Source organism: Chelonia mydas, chromosome 7, assembly GCF_015237465.2.
Source record: "Chelonia mydas isolate rCheMyd1 chromosome 7, rCheMyd1.pri.v2, whole genome shotgun sequence".
Taxonomy (NCBI): domain Eukaryota; kingdom Metazoa; phylum Chordata; order Testudines; family Cheloniidae; genus Chelonia; species Chelonia mydas.
The window spans coordinates 14,315,650-14,338,996 of NC_057853.1; the positions used below are offsets into that span (position 1 = coordinate 14,315,650).

General features: G+C 43.1%; 1 protein-coding gene across 8 annotated transcripts in view; it reads right to left on the reverse strand.

Annotated features, from left to right (window-relative positions):
• The window catches only part of CRBN (cereblon), a 58,403-nt gene extending 43,376 nt beyond the window's left edge, over positions 1-15,027 (reverse strand). For 2 of the 8 annotated variants that reach the window (XM_043550931.1, XM_043550930.1), the window contains exons 1-2: positions 15,017-15,027; positions 5,711-5,799 (exon numbers count right to left, since the gene is read on the reverse strand). In XM_043550931.1, the coding sequence (XP_043406866.1) occupies positions 5,711-5,777 (67 nt within the window). In that variant the 5' untranslated portion in view covers positions 5,778-5,799; positions 15,017-15,027. Of the gene's footprint in view, positions 1-5,710; positions 5,857-15,016 lie in introns of those variants that run through there. The other 6 variants (XM_037903769.2, XM_037903768.2, XM_037903770.2 and 3 more) reach the window with 5 other exon arrangements.
• Between the last annotated feature and the right edge of the window lie 8,320 nt (positions 15,028-23,347).

The following is a 23,347-nucleotide window of genomic DNA, read 5'->3' on the forward strand; positions in this document are numbered from 1 at the left end:
CTCTGAGTTCTGTATTAATATGCCTAGTAAGGAATCTATTTGTCAAAAAACATTTCCTGAATCTTTTTTTTTGTTGTCTGTATTGTTACAAACATACTCGCTGGCAGGTATTTTGAAATAAATAACCAAAAATAATTGAAACTGGTGTGATTATATTGTATTATTTTGACAAATAAAATATGCATAATTTTAAAACATTGTGTGCAAAATTTTCATTTTTTTGGTGCAGAATTCCCCCAAGAGTAAACTACATTTGAAAATGTGTGCTAAATATATTTTACATAACTTTCCACATAGGAGGACATGATCTGATTTGTCTGTGTTATGAACCTTGCACATATCACATTTCTCCCTCTCATATGAATATTTTAACATGCTGGCTCAATTCTAGGTGCAGAATGCATACTAATAGGAAATGACCAGGTCTGACAACCCCCTAATCTCATTTCCTATATTGTTTTAACTATATTTTGGAGCTCTAAACACTTTGAACAATAACTGGGAAGATGTCTAACACATTTAATTTCTACTTAGAGTTGTCTCCCACTGTCTCCAGGGAGAAGTCTTGTATATATTATAAAATCAACTGTATTCAAGTCAGCAATAGGCCCACCTTTTTTAAAACGTCATACCCAAAAGATATTTGCTAGTTGATGCCTTCCATCTAAAGATGATATTCTGGTTCAAATGAACTCTCATTCAGTTATATCACTAAGTAATGGGTTTTTGTGGGTTTTTTTTTTTTTTAAATTATAAAAGAGGCAGGGAGAAAAGGAGGAGATGCTTTGTTTGTTTGAAACAGAGACTAGAAAGCAACATTTGTAGATTAAAAATCAGTTGTGCCCTGCAAAGTTTTGCATAGCATTGCCAAAATATATATCAACTGCAGTGTGCTGGCCGAACGAGCCTGGAAGCCTGTGAGGAACGATGACTCATTTTACTGCAGTAGCACAATGTGAACATTGAAAGAGCATCAGTGTCTTTATTTTTCTACAAAATTTTAATCACAAAAAAATGAGAGGGAAGGCAGAAAGAGCGTATCTTGCCTTCTCTTACCTAACAGAAACTATTTAATTTTTCAGTTGAAAGTAAAATGTGACCTTGGCATAGTTTTAATACACTAAAAGTCAGGGCAAGCACCCAAGATAACATTCAAACCATATGGCAGACCTTACAGTTACTTGGTAGAAGGCAGATCACCAGCCTAGGTACTCAAACATATCTCATCAATCACAAATATTAATGAATTTACTCTCAATGCCTTTGTGAGGTAAGAAAGTACCTCATTTTATAGCTGGGAAAAGGAGGTACAGGGAAAAGATTAAGGTAGGCATTTTCAAAGGAGTCTAAGGGAGTAAGACACCCCACTCACTGAATTTAAATGGCAATTAAGCACCTAATTCTCTGGGCTTATCCATAATAGGAAATTTACTATTATAACTATATCAGTCTGGCTCCCCATGTGGAATGCCTTTCTCTAGATTAATTTATACCACTTCCAAACCAATATAAACTAACATGGTGAAAGGTTTCAGAGTAGCAGCCATGTTAGTCTGTATCCGCAAAAAGAAAAGGAGTACTTGTGGCACCTTAGAGACTAACCAATTTATTTGAGCATAAGCTTTCGTGAGCTACAGCTCACTTCATCGGATGCATGCAGTGGAAAATACAGTGGGGAGATTTATATACACAGAGAACATGAAACAATGGGTGTTACCATACACACTGTAACAAGAGTGATCAGGTAAGATCCAGCAGGAGAGCGGGGGGGAGAGGGAGAAGACACACCTTTTGTAGTGATAATCAAGGTGGGCCCTTTCCAGCAGTTGACAAGAATGTTGACTAAAACATCTCCAATGCATCATCAAGGATCTACAACCTATCCTGAAGGACGACCCATCATTCTCACAGATCTTGGGAGACAGGTCAGTCCTTGTTTACAGGCAGCCCCCCAACCTGAAGCAAATACTCACCAGGAACCACACAACAGAACCACTAACCCAGGAACCTATCCTTGCAACAAAGCCCGTTGCCAACTGTGTCCACATATCTATTCAGGGGACACCATCCTAGGGCCTAATCACATCAGCCACACTATCAGAGGCTCGTTCACCTGCACATCTACCAATGTGATGTATGCCATCATGTGCCAGCAATGCCCCTCTGCCACATACATTGGTCAAACTGGACAGTCTCTATATAAAAGAATAAATGGACACAAATCAGATGTCAAGAACTATAACATTCAAAAACCACTTCAATCTCTTTGGTCACTAGATTACAGACCTAAAAGTTGCAATTCTTCAACAAAAAAACTTCAAAAACAGACTCCAATGAGAGACAGCTGAATTGGAATTAATTTGCAAACTGGATACAATTAACTTAGGCTTGAATAGAGATTGGGAGTGGATGGGTCATTACACAAAGTAAAACTATTTCCCCATGTTTACTGCGCCCTCCACCCCTCCACTGTTCCTCAGATTTTCTTGTCAACTGCTGGAAATGGCCCACCTTGATTATCACTACAAAAGGTCCCCCCCCCCCGATGGTAATAGCTCACCTTAAGTGATCGCTTTCGTTACAGTGTGTATGGTAACACCCATTGTTTCATGTTCTCTGTGTATATAAATCTCCCCACTGTATTTTCCACTGAATGCATTTGATGAAGTGAGCTGTAGCTCACGAAAGCTTATACTCAAATAAATTTGTTAGTCTCTGAGGCGCCACAAGTACTCCTTTTCTTTTAACATGGTGAAAGGCATTCATTCCAAAATGTGTGTCCTCACATGGTGCCACAAGTACTCCTTTTCTTCCCACATGGGGAGTTATAGCAGTATAATTATAGTGGTTTCCTTATGTTCGCAAATTACCCCATGTAGACAAGCCGTTAGGCTGCTTTAAAATTACTATCTTGAGTGGGTCAAGGTCACACAGGAATTCTGTAGCAGGAGGAGGAATTGACTCTCCAATTTTGGGCCCCACACTACAAGAAGGATGTGGAAAAATTGGAGACAGTCCAGCGGAGGGCAACAAAAATGATTAGGGGACTGGAACACATGACTTATGAGGAGAGGCTGTGGGGATGTTTAGTCTACGGAAGAGAAGAATGAGGGGGGATTTGATAGCTGCTTTCAACTACCTGAAAGGTGGTTCCAAAGAGGATGGCTCTAGACTGTTCTCAGTGGTAGCAGATGACAGAATAAGGAGTAATGGTCTCAAGTTGCAGTGGGGGAGATTTAGGTTGATATTAGGAAAAACTTTCTCACCCGGAGGGTGGTGAAACACTGGAATGCGTTATCTAGGGAGGTGGTGGAATCTCCTTCCTTAGAAGTTTTTAAGGTCAGGCTTGACAAAGCCCTGGCTGGGATGATTTAATTGGGGATCAGTCCTGCTTTGAGCAGGGGGTTGGATTAGATGACCTCCTGAGGTCCCTTCCAACCCTGATATTCTGTGATTCTATGATGACTCTAGATCTCTTGAGTTCAGTGCTTTAACCACAGACCATCCCAGTTTCCCTGCTTATTAGTGGGATTTACAGTGTTCAAACTGAAAGTTTCTTCTTGGACTTCAAACTAATACAGTAACTCTTGAGCTACTGATAAAGGTACTTGCAGTTCTCCTTGAATCAGTGCTCAGCACCCCTGTAAATCATATCTATGATTTACATAAATCATACATTGAATATCCGATTCTCCTTTTACATGGGTATGGACTTGATCTAAAAGATAAAGTTTCCATTCCTAACTTCTAACACACATTCAATATTTAATTATTTTGCCCTTCTGTGCTGCCTGGCTGGTGTTTAACTTCTGCACAGTCCCTGCTGTAAGCAAGCAGCAAGCCAATACTAGACAAGTACATGACATATGAAGGCTTAAAGATTGCAGCTTCATTTGTAAAACATTGTTTCCTCTACATATCTTACTCCCTGCTTAAATACTGATTGCAACTACATGAGCAGCAATTAAAAAAAAAAAAATCAGAGAACGCCTCCCATTTCTGTCTAAGCTTCCTCAATACACACAAACAGAAGTTAAAACAGTAGTAGATGCTGCCACTGCTCCTTCTTCTACCCAAGAGCAGCCCTCTGCTGGGGCTATTCTCCTGGAGGCAGATTCAGAGCACCCCTGAAAGCAGGAGGGATGGCAGTACATAAGCATTCATAAACACCACATCCTAACACAGCCTGTCTTCCTTCCCTGCCTCCACACCTCACCCTCCACCAAAGAACCTGTTCTCTCCTACTTTCCCCTAATCTGATCATGCCTGGTCCCCCACTGAAAAACACCTCTTTTAATATCATGTCCCTCTATTAATTATTAAAAAGAAAAGGAGTACTTGTCGCACCTTAGAGACTAACAAATTTATTTGAGTGATGAAGTGAGCTGTAGCTCACGAAAGCTTATGCTCAAATAAATTGGTTAGTCTCTAAGGTGCCACAAGTACTCCTTTTCTTTTTGCGAATACAGACTAACACGGCTGCTACTCTGAAACCTGTCATTAATTATTATTATTATTTGTATACTATCCTGAGCCCAATACACAGCAATCCCTCCTCCACTGCCTAAGTCCTCAGGTTCCCGTCCTAGTTCTCCCTCCTCTGCTCCCAGAGTCCAAGACCCTTCCCTAGATCTCTCACTTGCTTCCCCACCATACCAGTGCCGTAGCACTCCACTACCTAGCCCCGCTCCCTATTCCCCAATGTTGTCCCAGGCTTCTGGACCTTGGTGGCATTTCCAGAGGCCCAAAACAAACGGTACCCCCTTTTATTCTTCCCCTCCCTGCGCCAATCTCCTGCCCCCTGCTCCTCATTGCAGCTCCATACCCCGCCATGCCACAGACTCCTGCCCCCTCACCATATCCCCCTTTCCCCCTCACAGGCCCCTGCCCCCCATTGCAGCCCCCTGCTCCCTCATGCCACAGGCCCCTACCCCCCACCACAGCCTCATGCCACAGTTCCCTGCCCCCCATCCCACGGGGCCCTGTCCCCCCCCGCAGCCCCTTGCTCCCCCAATCCCACGGGGCCCTGTCCCCCCCCGCAGCCCCTTGCTCCCCCAATCCCACGGGGCCCTGGCCCCTTGCGCCCCCCATCCCACGGGGCCCTGGCCCTCCCCGCAGCCCCTTGCTCCCCCCATCCCACGGGGCCCTGTCCCCCCCCGCAGCCCCTTGCTCCCCCAATCCCACGGGGCCCTGTCCCCCCCCGCAGCCCCTTGCTCCCCCAATCCCACGGGGCCCTGTCCCCCCCCGCAGCCCCTTGCTCCCCCAATCCCACGGGGCCCTGGCCCCCCCGCAGCCCCTTGCTCCCCCCATCCCACGGGGCCCTGTCCCCCCCCGCAGCCCCTTGCTCCCCCAATCCCACGGGGCCCTGTCCCCCCCCGCAGCCCCTTGCTCCCCCAATCCCACGGGGCCCTGTCCCCCCCGCAGCCCCTTGCTCCCCCCATCCCACGGGGCCCTGTCCCCCCCGCAGCCCCTTGCTCCCCCAATCCCACGGGGCCCTGGCCCCCCCCCGCAGCCCCTTGCTCCCCCCATCCCACGGGGCCCTGGCCCCCCCCGCAGCCCCTTGCGCCCCCCATCCCACGGGGCCCTGCCCCTTGCCCCTCGCGCCCCCCTCCAGCCGAGCTCCTCTTCTCCACCCCGCTCGCCCAGCCCGCCCCTCGCTCTCCCCCCGCGCAGGCAGCCGGCCCGGGGCGGCGGCGGCAGCGGCCACTACCGGGTAGGAGCTGCAGGTGATTCCCCATGTTGTTGTCGGGCTCTCCGCCTCCTTCCTCGGCGGCCATCGCTGTTTACCCGCAGAGGAGCCTGGGACGCCGCCGGGGAATCTCTCCGACCCGCCGCCGCGCCACAGCGACCCCTAGCGCCCAGCGGGGAGGGAGCCGCGGGCCGGGCCGACCCGCGCCGGGGCCCTTCCTCGCGCTGCCGGCGGCGGCGGCGGGGTTAAAACGGGTCCGGCGCGAGGATCCCGCGCAGAGCGCGTGGCCGCCGGGGCCCCTTCCCGGCAGCCGGGCCGAGGAGGTCCATGCCGCCTGCCCGGGCGCGCTGCAGGCCGCAAACAGCAGCAGCCCCGCGCAGGGGGAAGCAGCTCTCTCCCGCCAGGGCTGCAGGTTCCCGGGGACCCCCCCACGCCGCCCCCCAGCAGCCTGGACTTGGGAAGAGAGACGGACGGAGCCCGTCACAGGCAGCCTGCGGCGAGCACGGCTGCTTTTGGCGTCAGCTGGTTCCCAGAGCTTCCACGACGGAGATTCTCTCCTCTGTGCTGAGGGGTTATTTGCTTCAACCGCAGCCAGCCCTTCCCCTCGGTCTCGTTATCGTGGCTTCACTCCATCTGCTGCCTTCCCTCGCCCCCTTACTCCCCCCCCCTTCAGTGTCCCTCTTCCTTGCTTTGGCTTTCCACTGAGCTAATCCACTCTTTGCAAAAACACCATCCACCACCAAAATCCACCAGCCCCATGGGGAGAAAAATTGTGGCACTAATAAGATTTGGGCAACCCATCACTGTATGTTAGATCCCTCTAGGGTGACAACACAGCAAATGTGAAAAATTAGGACAGGGGGTAGGGGATAATAAGAGCCTATATAAGAAAAAGACCCACAAATCGGGACTGTCCCTATAAAATTGGGACATCTCGTCACCCTAGATCCCCTTCTCCTACCCTTCCTCATTTCTGGCACTTTTGATTGTAAATTCCTCAGGGCAAGGACTGTTTGTTATTTTGTGCTGTGTGTTTAGCACACTGCAGCCCCAATCCCTGCTAGCCTCCAAACATTGCAGTAATACAAATTACTGGTCTAGCTGAGCAGAAGGCCTAAAGCAAACAAACTGCAGGGAGCAAAGTGAAAGTGTGGGAAGCCATGCTGGCCTGCTAATTCTTTGTAATGTTCCAAAATAAGCCCCTTTTTCTCTCCACAGCTAAAACTCTCATCTCCGATCTTGATTTCCATCACTTCCTTCTTTTAGTCCTTCGGGATACCCATCTCCCGCCACAATTTCAGGGTAACTGAACTTGTATCATCCCTTTGCAGTCCACTCCTGGAGTCCCCAGTCAAGTCTCAGGCCTCTAGCTGTCAGCTGTCTCTGTACAGGGACCTATGTCCCACTCCCTTCTGACCAGGGGTTTTAAGGCTGCATAGTTCCCTGCCATACACTGAAATATCTCCCACAAGCCAATTTGTGATGTGCTGTACTTCCTGTCCCAGGACTATGACCAGAAAATGCCGGCAGTTATAAATTACCACAGAGCCCTTTCTTTCTCAGCAGAGTAATTCATCCAGGATAGAAAACCATACAGAGAAAACAAAAGTCCTATATGCTCATTAAATGTATCAGAAATTGCCCACTGGTCTTATGGGGCCCTCGTAGAACAAAGTCCTTACACCATCCAGGGTTGAGGTCACCTTAGGGCCAAAAAAAGGCCTATTTGTTGACTCTAAAAGAAGACCCTGAGTTGTTAAACTCAGCCTTTTATACAAAAAGTCTTGCTTTGTCTCCCAGCCTCTTGAAAACAGATAGCCCTCGTCCCATAGTCCCCAGGTGGTCAAGCTTCAAAGCCAGCCTTGTGATTTTGCATTAGTCACCCCCTAGTGATTCCCAGAACACACAAATAAACATCACTTGCATTCTAGCAAGAGCTATGAATACTGTATAGCTCATACTGTCTGGCCCAGTCAGTATCGTGGCTTTTTGAGCTTTTCATGCTTTCAACATAAAATACAATATGGTCTCCAATAATACCGCACATGGTTGCAATATGTGTCACGCTCCCCACTTTGGGTTCATCTGAATGCTGCTGTTAAATCATTTTCCTGACCCTTCAGGCTACCATGTCACTGCTGCTTTGGTTTCTGCCCCTGACTTTCCCTTACTGCATCAAATACAAATATCTTGTTCTTTTCTTTAAGGCCCTAACCCCTTTCTCCTTACTTGCTCTGGTGTTTAATCATATTGCTCCTCTACACACACACATGCACACTTAACCAAGGATATCAGCCTTGATCACCCATTTGTCTACTTCCACAAGTACATTTGCACTTTATTCCATGCTAACCCTTATGTTTAATGTGCCTTCCCTTCCCCTTAACAACATATTTATTTACAACACAATGCTTTAATTTTTTTAAAAACACTCTGTGAGAAAACACCAGTGAGAATTATCTTCCAAAACGTGAGATGGGATTACAGTATCTAATGGCCTATGTACACAAAACTGTGCTCACAAGAAATACTGTTGGCTCATATTTGTAATATGGGGCCTTTTGGTCAAATGCATGTCCAAGTTAATTCATCATGGAACAAACAAAACTCTGGTCTTTTATACAAAAAACTGTGCTTTGGATAATGATATTTGTCATTAGGAACAGGATTGATGTATTTTCAAGTAAGAAACTTATAAGGGAGCCCACTGTGCTTTCAGGCCAGATCTTACAAAACTAGAGATGGAACTAAACTGAAACCCCAGATAGGAACATGCTAACCCTGCCTGAGGTTGGGGGATATTTGAAAAGTGAACCCAGGTTAGTATTTTGTGGGCCAAATTCTCAGATGGTCTAAACATATTGGCTTTAGTGTATCTATATTGATTTACACAAGTCGAATATGTGGTCCTACAAATGACCCATACTTTATAATGGGCCAACTCCAAAATGCAGATCTTAACACCTCAAAGCTTTGATACATTTGAAACCTGTTTTTTTTAAATCCAAATGTTTCAGTACAAGGATCTCTACTCAACACTCTTTATGCAGCTACAGATACGATGCTCATTGCTGTATGAACACTGACAAATACTTTAGAAATAACATTCTTCAAACTAGTTCAAAAACTAGATCCTTATCCCAGGATATGTGTTTTTGAAGTAGTAGAATCTGAAAGGAAGTTTGGCAGCCCTCAGAGAATAGATATTTTCAACTCACTTTTACTTACAAAAGAGTATGACCGTAGCCCAAAGTGTTTCCCAGTGCTGCTAAAAGATTTTTCAGAATCAACAACAACAAAAAGACAGTTTATTTTAATGGGCATCTGATGGTATCATCAAATACCTTTCCAGTGATCCATAATGTGGAACAGTCTGCATTTTGGACCCAGATATATGTTTGTTACATACTACAGAAACGAAAGAAATCAAATCAACGTGAGTGTACTGGTATTGCCAACCTCAAGCATTCAAAAGTCATGAGTTAGCACCCACAAAAATCATAAGTTTGGCTTAAAAACTCAAGATATTTTAAAAAAATACATGCTGAGTTGTTTTTTTTTTGCCTTTCGGTTTTTGCATCTTGGGTACGTGCATGCTTGGGTCACATGTTCAGCTTTTCTACTCAATCATTAGGGCTAGTGTATAAGAACCATTTAAACCATTTGGGAGCCTTTTAGTTGACCTCTTTGTCTTTTGTTTAGAAGCCATTCAGAACCCTGCTGCAGCAGCAGTGCACATAAGTAGCTATGTCTTGTATATTTGTATTTAATTAATAAACATAGTTTTTTGAAATCCAACCATGCTATTGCAGTTTTTAAAAAAATTTAATATTGTATAGAAAGCAAAGACAAAACTAAAAATATTATTTTTAAATGAAAGCTGAGATCTCAACTCAAGGAGCTGGGATATTAAGAAAATCACTAAATATTGTTTGGCTCATGATAAAATTGTGAGCGCTGAGAACGCAAACTGGGAGACAAGAACTCTTGAGTTCTAATCCTGCCTTTGACACGGACTCCTCCTGTGGCTTGGATAAGTCATTAGACACTCCTAAACCTATTTACGAAGGTGCTGAGCATCCATAACTCCAGTTGGTGTCTAAGAATAGAAACCCAGAATTAGACCATTGAAAATTTAGGCCTTAACCTCTAACTCAGTTTCTCGCTGTGTAAAATATGGATGATAATTTCTACCAGCCTTCTGCACAGTGGCTCTGTCTGCAGTTATATTATGTTAAGAAGTATTGTTACTTATTTTGTTCTTATTTTTGCTAAGTTATATTTTCTTTCAATTTTTGAACATTGTTAAATGTAATTTCTAACGGGTTTTTAAATTGATAGATTCATATCGGCTTTTGTACCACATCAGGCAATCACTAGGCTGAAAGGTCTGATATCACAAGGTTTCATTCTTTAATCCATCCCAGCAGAGATTAGGCTGCTCCAGAGTTCATACCAGAGTTAACAGAAGTCAATTTAATTTGTACACTTACTGTTGTACTAACCTGGGTTCTGATAGAGGAGGGCAAGCAGCAACAAAAGGGTAGGTTGTCAGAGACCAGAAAGCTGCTATAAAAAACTCAAAACTATGTTAGTTAATCTGGTCTGAGCCAGTGAGTGTGAATGTATATCCCAAGCTATTTTAGTTAATCTGGTTAGTGCCAGTCTGTCTGTGAACAGCTTAAATTATTGTAATTTTAAACTAAGTCAATGCACTTGAAGGGGCCCTTATCTCTCTTCCTTCATTTTTCCTTTGCATCTGTCTATTAGAGACAGCTGCAGTGAATTTGCATTTTATTATTTCAGGAGTACTGTGTTTTAGAACACTGGGATATGAGAATACACTTTACATACTTTTCTCCCTGAGTCTGTGGAGCACAGCATGCAAATGCATGTTATCTGCCTGTGTCCTAGAAGACAGTGTTATAGTGGGTGGTTAATGGCCATATGCTACTTGCAAGACTACTGATGGCTAATCTCAGAGTTGCTTTGGTGTCATAGGAAGGTAATCACCTTCCCAGAGGAAAACAGCAGAAGAGGAGCAGCAATATAAAGGAAGTAAAAAAATCGGTAAGTTAGGAATCCAAAGATTAGTTTGGCAGTGGCAGAGAGTGACACTAGTGATACAGAAAATAAAGACCCTAGGTCTGAGTACACAGTACATGCACATTAACATCATGAGGACTTGTGGCACCTTAGAGACTAACAAATGGTCAAATAAATTTGTTAGTCTCTAAGGTGCCACAAGTCCTCCTTTTCTTTTTGTGGATACAGATTAACACGGCTGCTACTCTGAAACCTATTAATATCATGTGCAGTTTGCAGTGTTCCCTAGCTGCAAACATACACCAACACCACACTCAACAGCAAATTATATACATGAAACAGAATTTACATTCTTTGGCTACTAAAAATAAAGGCCTCTACCCAGAAAGCAAAAGAAAGAATTCCACTTCTGTAACTATTCTGGTAGAGGGAGTTGATATATTCAGTCAGGGCCTCATTTATGATTTAATTATTCAATCACAGAAATTGTCCTATAATTTACCTATTGGTCAAGTTGCTTCTCACCCCCTTCCCATTCTCTCCCCCTTTGTTCAGCATTTCTTCCAGAATGTGGTAGATTTCATGTGCTTGCCCCCAGCCTGTACTCATGAGGGGAAACTGTGTTGGTTAAGGGATGGAAAGTGGCAGCCACGAGCAGCAACAGTTGCACTGGAGAGGGCTTACTGCCATGTGAAACTCCAGAGTTCTTTTAGAGCTATTTGCCCCCTACTCCTCAGCATTGATTGAGAGAATACAGTCTCTAAAAACCAGCCTTCAAAAATGTAGCAAATATGAGTTCCCTCTGCCTAACATATATCCCCAAGTGAAGTGTAAACTTGTGCATTTAAGATTAATGTACTTTATTGCTATGATTGGAGTCAACAGATGTCATTGTTACAAACAGATTTGCAAGTTCTTTTTCATAGCATGTGATCACTGGTTGGTCTTTGACGAAATGGTTCATTGTTAGTTTGTGATGTATTTTCGGGGGGAGGGGGCAAGCAGGAGGGGAGTTTGCTCTCTACCTTAATCTTTCAATTCTTGGGGCAGTGTTGCTCCTCGGGAACCTGACGTTGCTATCTTGACACAGCAGGCAAGCACATTGTAGAAATCTCAGCCGTTTGTGATCACTTCTGTTCAAGAACTGGTGTGTACAGATAGTGTAAATAAAACAAGTAATATTAAGAAAATACCCAGACGAGGTACTGAACTCTGCTACCACTAGGCAGAAGAGTAACACTATATTTATATATTTAAATTTAAAAAGTGACTCCCAGGCTCTAGGTGACTTGATAAATAATTGAAAATACAGTATCTATAGCAAAAACAATAAATCAGGACATGATATATTTATGATTCTCATTTTATATTTGTTGACCAGGCATATGATGGGGGCAGGCATCTCAGTGAGTGAGCATCTCATTGGACATGGAAAAATGTTTTTTAGACAGAGAGACCATTACTAAACATGCCCAAACTCTCATGCCAGTAAACTCTGGCCAATGCATTCCCATGCAGCAAACTATTTGGCTTGTGTGCAAAACTTGTATTCAACTTTAGTGATACACAGCCTGGGAGAGAAAGTGAATGTGGTTATAAAGTGAAATGTGATAAAGACAGTAGAAAATGAAGTCATAGATTTAGGCAACATTGGGCTAATTGGGGAAAAGGAGTATGCAAACCAGCCCAAGAAAAATCCAACCCTGCCCCTTCCCCAAACTGGTTCTATGCTGTCCCATCCACTGCTGTCCTTGAGGTATAGGGAGGGTTACCTCTTCACAATCTAGTTGTTGCCCATAGCAGATGATTCTGTTGTAGTGAGAACAGGACAAGGAGCCCCTTCCCAGCCAAATCTATGGGTCTAATGCTGCTCTCATGAACACCAATGTAAATCAGGAGTAACTTAACTGAAGTGGTTTGGGTTACACTGTTGTAAAACTAGTATAAGTAAGAGCAGAATCAGGCCCTAAGGTCAGATCCCCAGGCGCACTAGAGTCGTTCTTAGTGCACCTATGAAAGTGAGACAGCACAGGTGGGGCTGCTTTAACTTGCACCAGAAGAGAGCAGCTCTCAGGGGAGCATTACACTCTGGTCCTGTCTCCCGCAACCTTGAAACTTCCCCATTGTTAGAGTCTGGGGGTTGGCATAGGGTTGGGGTATCCTCAGCTGCTGCCTTAAAGTTCAAAGAGCACGTACCAGAAACTGGATCTGGCTCTTAGATTTTTGCAGTCAAATAAAAATGAATAATATTGCTATTTTCCTTTATTGTTTAATTATTTTGTATTACTGGATAATGGTCATATAGGGCCAGATACTCAGCGGGTGTAAACTGGAGTAACTGTTGAATTAAACAGCTACTTTCATTTATACCTGAATCAGGCCTATACAGGTAGTTTTAAAATGTGATTTTCACTTCTCTCTCTGTCACCACAGCTCTTATTTGACTTGGTGGCACCTGTCTCAGCAGAAGGAACAACGCATAGTTTTGGACAGTGCTGGTGCTGCAGTGGAGTCTCTGAACAGCTCTATCTGAATGGAAAATGAAGTTAATTTAGGGCTCACTTCTGCCATCCCTGCTCACAGTGAAATGAGGGGGAACTATTGGCAAAATAAGGCACTGCTCCACATTAACTTGGGCAGGAGAATTGGGCCCCTAGTGAGCAAACTGAATGAAATGTGATGTAAACAGTCAATTTACAAAGCTTATCTTGGATGTGTAAATGTTTCCAAACAACAATTCAAGGGAATACAATATTTAAACAAGGCATAGTAAATCATTGGGTAATGGAGCATTAATGTTAGGTTTACACATGTATATATTAACCAGAAAAGTCAAAGATTAAATTATTTCCATACATTATGCAGCTAATTTAAAATCATTGTTTACACACATCTATACAGAGAACTAATTCATAAATTAGACTCAAGTCTAAAGCATAAATCAGTTGAAACCACTAGTTTACATGCACAGTTTATACTACATTATCTCTGTTTCTCATACAAAGTCATTCAATAGTGAACAAACTTCAGAAAACTTAATGCAAGCACATCATTTCCAACAGTAGTTGGCATTAATTTTAGGAATACTCCCTGATTTGGTTTAAGGATTGCTTCAGTTTTTACTGGCTTCACAGTGGAAGGAGCGAGTTTTGAGGAAAGGGAATATGTAATCTCAGCAGACTACAGAATTTAAAATGTATTACCCAGTCATATTTAACACTGACAAGGGACTGTAAGAGGAGCAGTAATGGTTTTGAAACCAAGACCTTCACAGGTTTTTTTCTATGCTGATGTACTGAAATGTACATGCAAACATTGCAACTTCCCTTTGAAGGGCTAGTGGGGACACAACAACATTATATTCAGTATATACCACTAGCAAGTCTTTCAAAAGGTTAAAACCCACTGGTTTACTTATGCTATGGTACTGTATATAGCTCAGTGAAGTACTATTGCACATCCCATGCTAGATAGTACTTGCTTTTGTGAGGGATTATTTTTAGGGATTGGAAGTATACTTATGAAATAGTAGCACATGTGGTCATGCAACTTTTGCCATAAAGGGTGAAGCAACTAAAATCTATCCTATGTAAGGTTTCAGAGTAGCAGCGTGTTAGTCTGTATCTGCAAAAAGAACAGGAGTATTTGTGGCACCTTAGAGACTAACAAATTTATTAGAGCATAAGCTTTCGTGGGAGACAGCCCACTTCATCGGATGCATAGAATGGAAGATATATAGATATATATATATATACATACATATACAGATAAGTTGGAAGTTACCATACAAACAGTGAGGGGCTAATTAGTTAAGGTGAGCTATTATCAGCAGGAGAAAAAAAACTTTTGTAGTGATACTCAAGATGGCCCATTTAGACAGTTGACAAGAAGGTGTGAGGATACTTACAATTCAAAGATTTGCTAAGCAAACCATTTGGCCAATCATCTGCCAACTTGCAGGTGCGCCGTGCTTGCCCCATCCTGCTCCTTTACCTTAATGCTTTTGAAAGATTAAAAACCAAGTTCTGCTGTCAGTTTCATGAGTGCAACTTTTATTATCTTTATTGTGAGATTGAGCTATGTTGCTGATAGCAGAATTTCTGTTCTGTGCAAGACAAGACGGTTCTATATTTTAATCTTTCTTATGTTCTAGATTAAGGAGATTTGTGATAAAATTATTCTCCCTCCTGCTCTCCCCTGGGGCACAACTAGCTCAAAAAGCATCTTGCCTATGAAGCTCCTGATTGGGAGAGATGTCTAGCCCTACTGTTTGGCTGGGACACACGTCTTAAGGCAGAAAAAGGCACAGGCCTGCAGCTGGTAAGGGACCCGCTGCCCCAGGCAGCTCAGCACTGGGCGGGTGCCCCTGGTCCGCCCCCCTCCCCGCGGCTGACCCGCCCCCCAGCCTCTCTGTCGGTTACTGTACCCTCTGCGGGAGTGGGGGCGGGTCTGAGATCGGGCTGGGGGCCCGCGGGCGGGATGTAAAGCACCGAGCACCTCACTCCAAACACTGCTATAGCATTACGCATTCTTTTAACATTACCAGTATCAGTGGCTTCTGGTGAGCGCAGTTTCTCAAAACTGAAATTACTAAAAAATTATTTGAGGTCCACCATGTCTCAATCGTTTGTCAGGACTCGCATTAATTTCAGTTGAAAGTACCATTGCAAAAAAATTTAGATTTCACTGAATTATTAAAAGACTACGCAAGTATAAAAACCAGAAAAATTCAGTTCATATAAATTCTTTTAATTTATGAGAAACGGGGCGCACCAGAAGACACTAATGTTTTTCATTACAGTGTATAGTTGCACCCAAATTGTTTGTAATTGTGATTTTGTTAAAATTAAATGAGTACACTAGTAGGAAATTGTTTTATTTCACTAACTACAAAGTCTCTGTTTTCATTTTTTAAAAATTTTAAACAGTCAAAAAAACCCAAAACAAACCAAAAAAAATTGCAAAGTGCAAACATGTGTAAAAGCTCCCCCCCCTAAAAAAGGGGGGTGAGGTCGACCAAATTTTTTTTTGCTTGGGGTGGCAAAAAAACTAAAGTCAGCCCTGCTTGCCCAGAGCCTATCAAAAAAATTGAAGCAACAAGCTACAACAAACAACAATCTACAAGCCAAAAACTAGCAACTCACAAGCCAATTAAGCCAAAAACAAGCCCAATTTTTGTGGGTTTTGTTTGCCGGTTTGGCATGTCTCTTCAGAATACGTTTCTGTGTTCAGGTAAGAGGTGTTTGAGTGCTGTATTTTCATTTTCATTGGTTTGATGAATAGGGTCAGATAATGAAATGGCAAAAACTGACCATTTTGTAGAAGGCAAAACTGATTCATTCTCTTTTTATGTCCTGTTTATAAGGAGCTGTAAAAAAGGAAAAGCTGTTTCCCTTGAGTTCATGGAGCTCATCTAATTATATTCAGTTCAGACTAGCCACGACAGCTAGGGCGAACAAGCAACAAGAATCAGTAAGCCTTCCCTGGTAAGGTTGATAGGTTTACCATCCTTGAGACAGAGATATTTTCTGCACAAGTAGTCCACAGATAGAACAGGATTTTTACACTGACAAGCAAGCACATAGTCTGAGAAAGTTGATTATAACTTATGGGGGTGCTGTCTATTTAGAAGAATCCCAAAGAGCATTGCAAACTGACTTACTATGTGTCAAACACCTCACACACTGCAGCAGAAACTGGACTTTTAGGGTAGGACTCAGCACTTCTGAAATTCATAACCTTGTTTACTACCTCCAGTCACCTGATCTGGATCAGAGTTTCAAAAATTAATAAGTGACACTATCCAGGGTCGTGAGGCTCCTCGCTACCACCCATACTTAGCATGAGGAAGCCTTGTCTGTGTCTGACCAACTCCAGTGGCTACAGGAACACAAGCACTCCCTTCTAGGCCTATGCAGACCCCACTGTCTCTCTCCAGTTCAGCAATATGCACACTCCAATCCCCAAACCCTCCAAGTGTCTGCCTGGAATATCCAGTCCCTGTTTCACTGAATAATAACGGTACTCAGATTCATTGCTTCCAAGGCAGCAGTACACTCCAGCTTACTAGTGTCACCTAAGATCACTCCATTTGACACACAACACTTAGATATTTTTACAGTGAAAACAATTAAAAGTTTAGTGTTGGGAACCAATGGTTACATATAAAATAAAATCATAAGATGCATTCTAGAATCTAGACTTGCTAAGCTAGATACATTCATGTCTTACAGAGCAATTCTTACCCAAAAGTCCTTCTAGCCAGACTTGACTGTGATCTACTATTCATGAGACAAGTCACGCCATCGCTTGCCTCCTCAGTGAAAAATCCAGGGTGTCTGTTTGCACTCCCTGATATATCAGAACAATCCATTGTCCTTAATTATAAACAGGACCATCTCCCCACTCCACCCTACCCTACATCCCCAGCACTGCTGGTTGTTTTTTCCTGTATATTCCTTTCTTGTAGATTTCACAATCTCTTAATTGATATCTGGCTCAGTGTGCAAATAGGCATACATTGTGAGACACATTACAAAATGACCAGATACTGAAATAGGTGTCTGCTACCCCGTGCCTGAAAAAACCTGTCTGAGACATGCCACCTCCTGGTTACGGGCCTCAAGAACAAAATTTTCAGTATAGACTCATAACTCCTTAACTAGTATCTATACATATATTTCACAATGATTCTGATGACCAGTTGGCCATTGGCTCTCAGCACAGACTTCCCATTAGTGAATTATTATGCGTATAGCTGATCCAGGGGATCCCTGTAAAACCCTCCTGTGCCCTCCACAAGTTGACACCAAGTTATACCTGGGTCACATATCATTGCCAAAGTGCAGCTTCCTGAGGGATTAAATCTGTGGCCGTGTCTGCACTCAGGATTGGACTGTTTGTAACTGAACCTATTGCAGTAAACTAATTTAAGCATAAATGCCAGTGTCTTCACTTGAGCCATGGTGAACTTCTTTAAGAACAGCTTCAGGTTCCCTTGCACTCATATTCCTGCTGTTCCAAACCATTTCAGTTGCAGTGCTTTCTGGGTACCTATCCTGAAAGTAGTGGATCCTGGGAGATATCTAGAGGGGATTGCTTTAAATTTACAACAGCTTATTACAGTTCCTAAAGGCCGGTATACCAACTGTGAACTGACAAAGCAAAGCTGTGTTCCACCCCATGCTTCCCAGCCCCTAAAAACTGTCTTAGGCTGAGGGCCATTGTCATAGATACAAGCTTTGCTGGCTTTACAGCAGCTGAGAGCTATCCTGCCTTCCACCAAGGCAATTTTCAGCTAGGTAGCTACAGCCATATTCTGGTCCTCTGTACATCTCAGATGGTGCAAAAGGGATGGAAACAAGCCAGAGAATCTGGCCCAGTATCTTTTGAATCTAACACTAATAAATGAGTGAATTCAACAAATAGCTAAACACATTCTTTCATCATTCATTTTCATTTACTTAGAAATCTAGCAATCACTGCTTGCAAATTAACTCTGTACTTAGAAACAATAGTTTGCACAAGTCATGTTTGTTCAAACAAGAAAAAAAAATTTGCTATGCTAAACAGACCTCATGCTAACAGATTGTATTTTCAGACATAAGGAATCCCTGATGCTTATTGTCCATAACTACATAACTGATTTGCAAGCCATTCTCTTCTTGAGTAGATTAGATGGCCATGTTTATGATTTAGTTAATTATAAAAGAACATCATTCAACAGAGACATTAATTTAAATTATTGCAATGCATTTCCACAGTCAAGTTCTTCCAAGCTGTTAGACAAACTTTACTTTCCATAAAGAAGACAATGTTCATGGAGAGATGCACTTCAGTCACCCTTGGCAATTAGATTTCTCATTATTAAGTCCATCCCCCCCACACACACACACACAAGTACCCTTTTGTACACATTACACACAACTCTTGGTGTGCACAAAACTTGAGGGAGCAATTACAGAGACCAACTTTCAGACTGGCTGAAAATGTGGTCCAGAAGTTTTAATAGCATATAAGTTCCCATACCAATGTCAACACAGTCCTCTTATGCTTCCGTATTACAAAAGGGTCTTTGATTATATGATCATTCAACATAATTCAAAATGCATCTAGGCAGTAAAGGTTATAGAAATATCAGTTATTTTCCATTAGTTAATATGGTATAATTTGTCAGATGATGGAACAGCAGCTGCAGTCTGGTGCCCTAATGATACACAAATTCCTTTTTACCTTGTAAATTTCCATTTTAAGTACTTACTAGGTCCACCTTGCTTAGTTTGTGAGATTTGGCAAGATCACAGCCCGTGATTGTGGCATGATTGCTCTAGGTTAGTGATTGTTTTGTTGAGGTTGGATTCATTGAAGCTCTTAGATCTGTACAAAATCAATATTTTTGAGGCTTGCAAGACCAGTGAAGTGAGAACCGCTCCCCCCGCCCCAGTTCAACGATAAATTCCCTGATATCCAAAGATGAACATTATACCAATAGAATTTTTAAACAAGATCCTGCCTGAGAGCTACAGATCTTAACTGGGAGTACAAGATTAGGTCCCAATACAAATCCTGGAACAAATGAGGTCAAAAGTAACTCTTTTCACCGTGGTCTGGGTCAGTGGATACCCAGGCACTCAGAGCTAGGCCATCTATATCTCCTAGCAAAAGTATCCAAAATAAATACTAGGCCAAATTCATGAACACAGCATAGAGTTTCGTGGTCTTACACTCCATCATCCTAGAGAGATAAGGTGGTTGAGGTAATATCTTTTATTGAACCAGCTTCTGTGGGTGAGAGAGACAAGCCTTCGAGCTACAGAGAGCTCTTTTTCAGGTCTGGGAAAGCTACTCTGAGCATTTGGACGCTCAAAGTAGCTTTCCCAGACCTGAAGAAGAGCTCTCTGTGGCTTGAAAGCTTGTTTCTCTCACCAACAGAAATTGGTCTGCAGCAGGGTGGTCACCTGAAGGGCCTGACATCAGCCCAGGAGAGGGTTGTGGCTGGGAGCAAGCAGATCCCAGGCTGATTGGGAGAAGCAGACTCAGCTGTGCCCATGCCCCAATCTGGCTTAGCTGGCCCTTATAGGAGGGCAGTGGGCCAGGAGCAGACACTCTCTTTCTGCCTTTACAGGGAGAAGGGCCTGGCTGCTGGGGAGTGTAACTGGGTACCTAAGGTAGAGCAGGGGTGGGGGAAGGCCAGAGGAGCTGGGGATCTCTGGCCTGGAAATCCCCCAGGCTGCAGGCCTAGTGTAAGGCCAAAAGGGGTACTGGAGTTTCAGGGGCAGCCCACAGTTAGGCAGAGGCAGCAGGTCCAAACCCCCCTTGCCTGTGATGATTGGCTTATACACTGTAGTCCACCCCAGCTAAGACTGAGCTAAAGACTGAGGCAAGGTGGGGATAGTGGGGGGGGTTCCCTGGGGAGGGGAGACCCAGAGACTGTGGGGGTACTGCCAGGGGGCAGCACCCTGGGTAAAAGGGGCACTGGGGTCTGGAAGGGACACGGAGCCAACGGCAAGTAGGACACTAGCCTGCAGAGGGCGCTCTGGAGGTTGGAAGAGCTAATTCCCTGAGAGACCAGCAGGAGGTGCCGCAGGGGTGAGTCCCGCCCCATGACATGGTCCAATAAAAGATATTACCTCAACCACCTTATCTCTCTATTATCCTGGTACCAGCTCAACTACAACTACATTGGATACTCCATCATCCTGGCATTTAACCTCACTCTGAGAGCGACATTTGTTCATTCAACAGCCCAGCCAATGGAAAGAATGTACAAAATAGGAACGTGAGGGACAAAACCAGCTAAAATGGGAAGGCAATTGAAACACAATATCAAACACTTTCCCCTCCCCTCAAAAAATTCCAAAAGCGTCTGTGTTTTGGTAGAATACAGATTAAAGCAAAAAAGCGTTCACATGCTTCTGAAGATTAACCCATGTTCTGTAACTCACCATTATGATCTTCATCCCAGTAACAGTAGTAGAGATGGACACATAGGATCACATTCTATTCTGCATGAGGGATGTGTTGTGCTGCTAATGCAAAACAGCTTCTCAGCTAGTGTAGCCAGCCCTGAAAGCACCTTCCCAGTGGTGGAGAGTCATTGTGGCAGCTCCTATGCCATTCTTCTCCTGGCTGCCAGGAGAGGGAGTGTGGCTGGAAGAAGGAGATGTGGCCTAAGCTTCCCTATGCCCTTATGATTCTTGGCTGTTGTATCGGGCCCTTGGACCAAATGGCATCCTCTGCAAATTAAAGCAACCTCCAAACCTAGGACTGAGGACTAGAAAGGCCTGAAAGCCACCTTTACACCTCCTTCTCTTGAGATGCACTGTGTGCCACTCAGCTGCAGCCTAAAGGGGTTATGCATGGGATAGGAACCCAGACAGCATGCCCTGGGCATGGATCTGGGTAGAGGTATATACCCGTCTGGTAATGTTTTCCTGAAAAAAAAAACCCTACCTTGTCAGCAGGCGTTAATCATGCTGAGAATGGGCAAAGTGAGTTCTGCTGACTAAGAGACAGGTGTCTCATTAAATCGCTCAGCTGTAAAGGAGGTGGGATTGGTGGTGGCGGTGAGATGATCAGGAGTGGTCCTGATACAGGAACTCTAGGCCCAACCAAGAAGGTATGAGCTAAACTTTATGTAATATTATTCTCAATTTGTGTAGTAAAACCAGGCTCCCAGGAAGGGGGTATATTTGGACTTTATAGCGTCTATATTGAAGAACAGGTTGATGGGCACACTGCAAATCAAAAGTTACTTTCTTACAACACCAAGAACACTTTATCAGTGAGTATTGGATCCACAAAGGTCTATTGAGATTACGCTCATGTAAATTCACTTAGGTATCATGACATGACATCAAAAGGGATTGTGCTTATTTGATCATCAATGAAGAACTGTTTTGTGAGAAATTTCAAAACTTTTAATTCCAATTTGGAACAAAAACAAACTTCAGAATGTCAGAATTTCCTGTGGAACGTCTGTTTTCTGACCACCTCTAATCTTGACTTGCCTGGGTAAGGAATGCAGTATTGGACCCAATGACAATATATTGGAAGCACTGCTCCATTTCTCTGATACAGAATCAAAGGCAAAGAATCAGTTCCTTCAACCAAAGAGTGAAATTATTTCAGGTAACTCTGAATGTATACTAGTGCAGAGCTGATTGATTAAAAGGTTAATGTTAATTAACTTTAGTTAATGTCTGTACCCTGCTTTTAAAATCATAATATACTACATAAATGCTCAGTATTATTATTTGAAACTACCCTACAAGATTTTACTAAAATGGATATTGTAGTATTATCGTACTGTTTATTCGGAACAAATACCACCATGGGGAATAGCACATGCTACTCCAGAGTTTTCAGGGGTATGAATTTTCCATTTAGAGATAGAAAAAGAAAATAATTATTTACTCCAATGAAACACCATATAAATTAGCTACAACAAGCCAGTCAATACGGATCAAATGTGTTATTTTTAAACAACAGTGTTGTTTTCTATATTATTATTGATTCCAGCATAAATTGATTAAAGCAAGAGTATGAGTAAGTATAGAGAGGAAAAAGAGACAGATATTAATGTCATCTTCCATCTTCTTATGAGCTAATATGACTGGAAAGTATTGATTACTTTAAAAGCTCCAAGTAACCCAAGACCCGTTGACTTAGTACTTACCTACCATTTGCTCTACTGCTCCATGGAATTTTACAGTAAATCCTGGTGTATTTTCTGTTAAGGGTCTTAGAGTTGAAGTATATCACATACTTATTTGAATCTGCAGCTGGTGTTATACTTGATCACAGCTTTGTTAAGCAGAGGTAGAAGCAATCATAATTCAAAAGGTACATCTTTATTGGTTTTAGAGCTATTTAGAAATGGATAAGCCTTGCATTCAGTTTATGGATTTATTTAGTTCTATAAACATGTGCTTTTTAAATAGATTCATAGATACTAAGGTCAGAAGGGACCATTATGATCATCTGGTCCGACCTCCTGCACAACGCAGGCCACAAAATCTCACCCACCCACTCCTGCGAAAAACCTCACCTATGTCTGAGCTATTGAAGTCCTCAAATCGTGGTTGAAAGACTTCAAGGAGCAGAGAATCCTCCAGCAAGTGACCCGTGCCCCATGCTACAGAGGAAGGCGAAAAACCTCCAGGGCCTCTTCCAATCTGCCCTGGAGGAAAATTCCTTCCTGACCCCAAATATGTCGATCAGCTAAATCCTGAGCATATGGGCAAGTTTCACTAGCCAGAAAATTTTTTCCTGGGTAACTGAGATCCCACCCCATCTAACATCCCATCACAGGCCATTAGGCCTATTTACCATGAATATTTAAAGATCAATTAATTATCAAAATCATGTTATCCCATCATATCATCTCCTCCATAAACTTATCGAGTTTAATCTTAAAGCCAGATAGATCTTTTGCCCCCACTGCTTCCCTTGGAAGGCTATTCCAAAACTTCACTCCTCTGATGGTTAGAAACCTTCGTCTAATTTCAAGTCTAAACTTCCTGGTGGCCAGTTTATATCCATTTGTTCTTGTGTCCACATTGGTACTGAGCTTAAATAATTCCTCTCCCTCTCCAGTATTTATCCCTCTGA